Consider the following 5,815-nt stretch of genomic DNA (forward strand, 5'->3'; position numbering starts at 1 on the left):
GTTCAACCAAAAAATCGGTGAACCAAATCATAAACTGGTTCGGTTCATTCTTTGGACCTTTTAAGGATGAAAATTGGCATGAATCGGTAAAAACCGGTCAAATTCGATAAAAATCGGTCCGATAATGGTGCTCCATAGCACCGCATATCTACCTATGATCTAGTGCGACCTACGGTCCTCTAACTCCATCTTCATTGCCACGCTGTCACTATGCTTTTCAATGTTATCTATGACAAAGACTAATTATATAGTAAATCCTTGAATTAAATAATTTTATAAATATCTAATTTAATTTTAATTTTGTATTTTTTATTTTTTAAATTAATTATATTTTTAATTATGTACCATTATTAATAGAAATATAAACTTTACTAAAAATTTATTAATATTTATCTATTTCAATGTTAGTATTGTGATTAAAGTTATCTGTTTTGATATTAGTATTGAAATTTATTGATATTATGGATTGGTATTCTTATTGCGTCAAATTAAGATATTATTGTAGTAGCACTAACTAATTTTATGTCTTTGTATTAGTTGTCTTTAAAATTTGAGATTTAGTTGTTCTTTTGGTAAAGATATGTATTTTAAATTTTTTTAAGTTTTTGACTATTTTATATTTTTTATTTACATATTATCAATTTTACCAATTTTATCGGTTAAACCAATAAACTAGCGAACCAGTAAAAATTTACTGTAGCCAAATTTTAGACATTTACTGTAGCCAAATTATACAAATTAGTAAATACGTTATAAATTACATATTTTAGTAAATAAAATAATTAAATTATCTATTTAAAAAAATTCCTTAAACTTAATGGTCAAAAGGACTTAATAATATCACATTACCAATTTTATAATTTAACAATAACCCGTAATCAGACCGAGAAATTTGATAAATTTGTATCTTAAAAGTACCTATTAAAATTACAAATTAAAATTTTTTTAATTAAAAATATAAAAAATTAAATTTTTTAATATAATTATTCTTTATTTATTAAAAAAATATTTTAAAACTTCACCAATAATAATATTATCATATGTTCTAATTTTTAAAATACATGTTAACTAAATCTTACACTTATCTTTACTCTTGTCAACGCTAAAGACAAATAAACTATTCTATTCTTAACATATATATGAACTCTAACTTCTCCATCATAGTTTGACACTTTTTATATCTTTACGATAAGTATCTGATAAACTTGCTTTTATAAGTATTTTGTCTGATATTTCTTACATCATTAATGAAGTGTATAAAGATAATAAAGAATATGTCTAGTGTGAAACTGAAGACATGAGATGCTATTTACACAAAATATCTATGCTGTGCATATAACAGTTTGTCTTTAATGTTTACAATTTTCATACATATCTTTCCTTCGTTTGTTCTTGTATGCCCAAAAAAGGAGTAATACTAAATAACAAAGGAAAATTCATTGGGAGAGATGGGGTCAAATGGGAAAAGACAAAAGAAATCATTGACAAGTTTTTGTACAGTCTTCCATAAGAATCGATGTTTATCTTTCAAATTGCAGCCGGTATGAGATCTTTATCAACATCAGCTTTCTGATCATCTTCCAAAACCATCCACGGTAGAATAGGACCCTGAAAAATCATATTACATATTCTATTTTCAATTTTGGGCCATTGAGGCCAAGGAAAGAAGTAAAGAAAACATTGGTTATCTAGCATCAAGGATAGACATGATAGTTAGCACTTAGCTAAAAAAAGGTAACTTCTTTTATTTCCTTCTTGTTAATTGTTGTGAGATTTAGCCCTACTGAAATGTAACCTACACTTTATATAGTACCTAAACCATTGGTGGGAAAATAAATTAACAACATCAACATTCATAAGATAAAAATACATGCTAAAAATATAATCTAAAACTATTGATTTTCTCAACAACGGTTCAAATGCTGCAATTTACTCTCTAAAGTTCAACCAGAACTCTAGATGAGTCTTGCCCATTATTTCAACTTGCAAAGGTAATTTGTGCCATTCAGAACCATAAATAAATAAATATAAAAAAAAATTGTAACCTACACTTTTACAAATTCTACCTTTCCTTCGCGAAGGACTCTGGGAGGAATTTTTGTCATGTCAACCACTGTGGATGGATCAGCCACTCGTACACCACCATCAACGACGAAATCAAGACCCTGAAAACCAAAATAAAGGTGTTTAGGTGCTTCTCCTTTCAAAATATAACTTCTTTAATCACTGGGTAAAAGAATTCTAAAATGAAGTTCATAATCTTAATTGTCACAAGCTTTTTTTTTTTGCTATAGCCGGGATAGAAAATAGTATCAATAGCGTTGTAATGAATCGATTCAAAAGCATGGATACGTTCGACCAAATGAAAAAGGGAAAAGCATATGAAGCATGCATACCTAGAATTTGCCATGCCAACATAATAATATACTAAGAAAATGATATGGCCTACTTTCTAAGAATCATTTCAAATGCCAATAATATGTACTGTTATTTTGGAGCGGGCGTTGTTTAAACGGAGAAGAGAAATCTTAGTTATGAACCAAATACGCACATAAATGAATGTTTGATACCTCTGGTCCATATGTATCAGCTATCATAACTGGATCAATCATCCACTCATCTTCCTTCAGAGACTTGATGCTAAAACAAGGATAATCAGAAAAATATTAAATCATATGCAAAAACTATCATGCTTCTTATGCTCGTGAATCAATTATGAAAAGGAGGGGGTCAATGCCTAATTACTTATTTTGGTTATGATTTACCATGGAGAATGATTTTAGTTAGTTTTCTAACTATCAACATCATTTCTATGATATGGCTGCATTCAACCATGTATATCAAAGTGTGTGGTTTTGGGTGTAGCTAACTCAACCCACTTTTTGTCTCATGACAACACTGTCATTCAGACAACAATATCTCTTTCCTAATGCAAAGAATAAAAAAAGATCAAACAAATTGAACAAACCTTGTACATATTAATGGTGAATCCATCTCCTTAAGTATTGCTTGACAAATGGCATCATCAGGCATACGAACACCCACATTTTTCCTTGATGCATATTTAGCAGATGAAGTCCCAACCCTTATACACTGCTTAGGTAATTCTTTGCTTGCCATTAAGATGAAAGTGTACTGTCATTTAATCATAAACAGAGTCACTAAGTAACTGTCTACTACTATATGACAAGGACGCTAAGATGTTTGTGAGTGGTGACAACATATCCAAATAATAGGAATTCATCACATAAATACATTTAATATTACATAATATACTAATATACTTGACGAATAGGCAAGATATGACACAACAGTGCCTTTTGATCTATTTTAGAATACCTCAAGCAACATGTAGAGATGAATTAATAGCATAGAAATAGTTCAGAAGACAACACTAAAGGTTCAAATAATCATTGAATACAATGCAAAGCTACTTATTCATCGAGATCTCACATTATACAAGCAGCTTTTGTGACTTAAGTTTGTACATTTTCAATAAACAATTGTAACCAGTGTTATTTTTTCCTTTTACGATGATATGTACAAGTCACTTATAGTACAAAGCTACAAACTAACTGGAAATAGATATGAGCCTGGATGCATGATTATATAATGTAGTGAGGTGAATTTTTGTCTCTGTTGTTAACATGAGATTATACAATGCTCCTCCTGTGGATTTGTCTCCAAGAAACATTATAATATTCATGAATTCACAAAATGTTTACTCTAGGGAACCAGAGAGCATACTTACTGGACCAGGCAAGTAATGCTTAACTACTTTGAATAAATTTGCATGGCCTTGACCATCACCACGAGGAAATCCAGTCGTAAATTTGTCTATGTCCCGAAACGAGTGGCATAAGATGCTAAGAGGCTGCAAGCACAGAGGAATTGCGAATGACTTTGACTAATAATACATATACAGATATGAATTGAAAATGTACAAAATTTTAAACCGTGCTCGATATCATGAGACCTAACTGAATATAAAGTAATTACAAGCATGTGACATGGCAACATAATGCGAAATAGGTACCCAATATCCAGCAACTGGCCAGTTCAAAGCACATTAACAACTGACTAAGACTAACTGACTGAGAGAAGTTGTATGTGTTTCTCACCTTAGAAGGTTCTATATTCTTGATTCTGCAATAAAACACTACACTCTTAAGTTAATTAGGGATAAAAAAAAATGGCATCATTCAGTGGCAACAAAAAACACACAAGAATCAATATTAGCAAAAAGTTACCGACCTACGAAGTCGTTCAATAGCTGATTGGCATCTCAAGTCACATGCTATAGCATATCTAAATAGACAAAGAAGGTAAAACATTCATTAACCTTGTGCATCCATCAATCAATTTACGTCATATTTTAGTGTAAATATAGGTTAGAAAAAAAGCTAATTGTGTATGTTTGAATTGAATTAACCTAAAATGATAATATTAGATTAAAATGATAATACATACAATTTCTCCTAAAATATGCTAATACAAAGATACTAAAGATCGAAGAAAAGGGAATACAACATTAAATTAAAATCCCCAAAGGATTGAGAAGGACTCACAGGGTATCGGTAGGGATAACACCAACAGCACCTTCTTTCAAGAGATTAACAACTGGTTCCAATTTCCACGTGTCGGAGCCTGAAGGATCAGCTTCAATGTACACCAACCCATCCTCCTGCTTATTGAATCCATAGTGCGCAACAAGGTTAATAGCACTCGCATTAAGACAAGTATAGAAGAAAAGAATCAAAGTACTCTCTCTAAATCAAAATCTTTGGGATCAATTGTAATATGTATCAAAAAAACGTGGCTTCAATGTAAATGAAGTGAAGTATATAGACCTTGGTGAAACGAGGAGCGGTGTATTTGAGACGCTTAGGGCTTCGCTTAATAGTCATTGATAGTATCGAGAACTTGTGGTTGGAAACGACATGAGTGCTTGGAAATGACACGGAGGAACCGAGGAATGAAGAGGGAGGAATGGTTGCGTCAAAACGAGAGAGGCTGTAAATACAAACCATTTCCATTAACGGGTTCTCAGTGTTGCAAGTGTTGAAGGTGAAGACACTGAAGAATTTGAAGTTGAAGGTGAAGAGTGGGAAGAAGGGGCATGGTAGTCACTTTCCCTTGTTCTTTCCAGTTAAGAACTCTCTCGTAGCATGTATCAGTGACTGAGCAAACTCAAGAAACGTCCGGTGCAGATAGTTTTCTCCTAAATGCTTAACTAATATCTATTTCATAGCAAGTTGGTAGACTACTAAAATCCACTTTTTTTATTTTAATATTCGGCCAACAATTGTTTTTTTTAGAGTAAGTTTGGATTGATTTAAAATATATATATATATATATATATATATATATATATATATTTAAATTTTTTATTTTTTAAATATTTTTTTAATAAAAGAGTTATTTTATATTTAAATAGATTTTTAAAAAATAAATATAAAAAATACTTTTAATTTTATTTGAATAAATTAATTTTTTTATTTAAATTACATAAAAAAAAATAAGATGAAAACATAAAGTGATAAAACTCATAACTAATAACTACACTACTTTTTTTTATGTGTTTTAATTCTTAATATACGTTTCTAAAATATGTAGTACTACACAATCTTTTTTAGTAATCTAATATTTCTATATAGTCAGTGCATTGTTTTCTCAGCTTGATTATATAAATAAAAAAAATATAAATAGATCTATATTCATAATTTATAAAATACTAAAAAATATAAATAATTTATAAAATATTAATAATGCATACATTGTGATAATTAATCTTTTATATTTAAAGAACCTTTTT

The 5,815-nt window shown here is 29.9% G+C and overlaps 1 protein-coding gene across 1 annotated transcript; it reads right to left on the minus strand.

The window, feature by feature from the left end:
- Positions 1 to 1,304: 1,304 nt before the first annotated feature.
- On the minus strand, positions 1,305 to 5,236 carry LOC130933064 (uncharacterized). Its single transcript, XM_057862564.1, has 9 exons — positions 4,851 to 5,236; positions 4,569 to 4,684; positions 4,255 to 4,308; positions 4,122 to 4,146; positions 3,752 to 3,874; positions 2,969 to 3,135; positions 2,571 to 2,640; positions 2,067 to 2,165; positions 1,305 to 1,608 (listed from the first exon to the last, which is right to left on the minus strand). The coding sequence occupies exons 1-9, from the start codon at positions 5,034 to 5,036 to the stop codon at positions 1,528 to 1,530; spliced, it is 921 nt and encodes a 306-aa protein (XP_057718547.1). The 5' UTR covers positions 5,037 to 5,236; the 3' UTR covers positions 1,305 to 1,527.
- Between the last annotated feature and the right edge of the window lie 579 nt (positions 5,237 to 5,815).

The sequence above is a fragment of the Arachis stenosperma genome, chromosome 6 (assembly GCF_014773155.1).
Source record: "Arachis stenosperma cultivar V10309 chromosome 6, arast.V10309.gnm1.PFL2, whole genome shotgun sequence".
Classification (NCBI taxonomy): Eukaryota; Viridiplantae; Streptophyta; class Magnoliopsida; order Fabales; family Fabaceae; genus Arachis; species Arachis stenosperma.

Bases quoted from the DNA above. Each gene is read 5' to 3' on its own strand.
- LOC130933064 (XM_057862564.1), bottom strand. From the start codon at position 5,036: ATGGAAATGGTTTGTATTTACAGCCTCTCTCGTTTTGACGCAACCATT. The intron at 4,309-4,568 runs GTGAGTCCTTCT...TTGTCTATTTAG, and splicing joins GTTATCCCTACCGATACCCT to ATATGCTATAGCATGTGACT. The intron at 3,875-4,121 runs GTGAGAAACACA...CTGTGCTTGCAG, and splicing joins AGAATATAGAACCTTCTAAG to CCTCTTAGCATCTTATGCCA.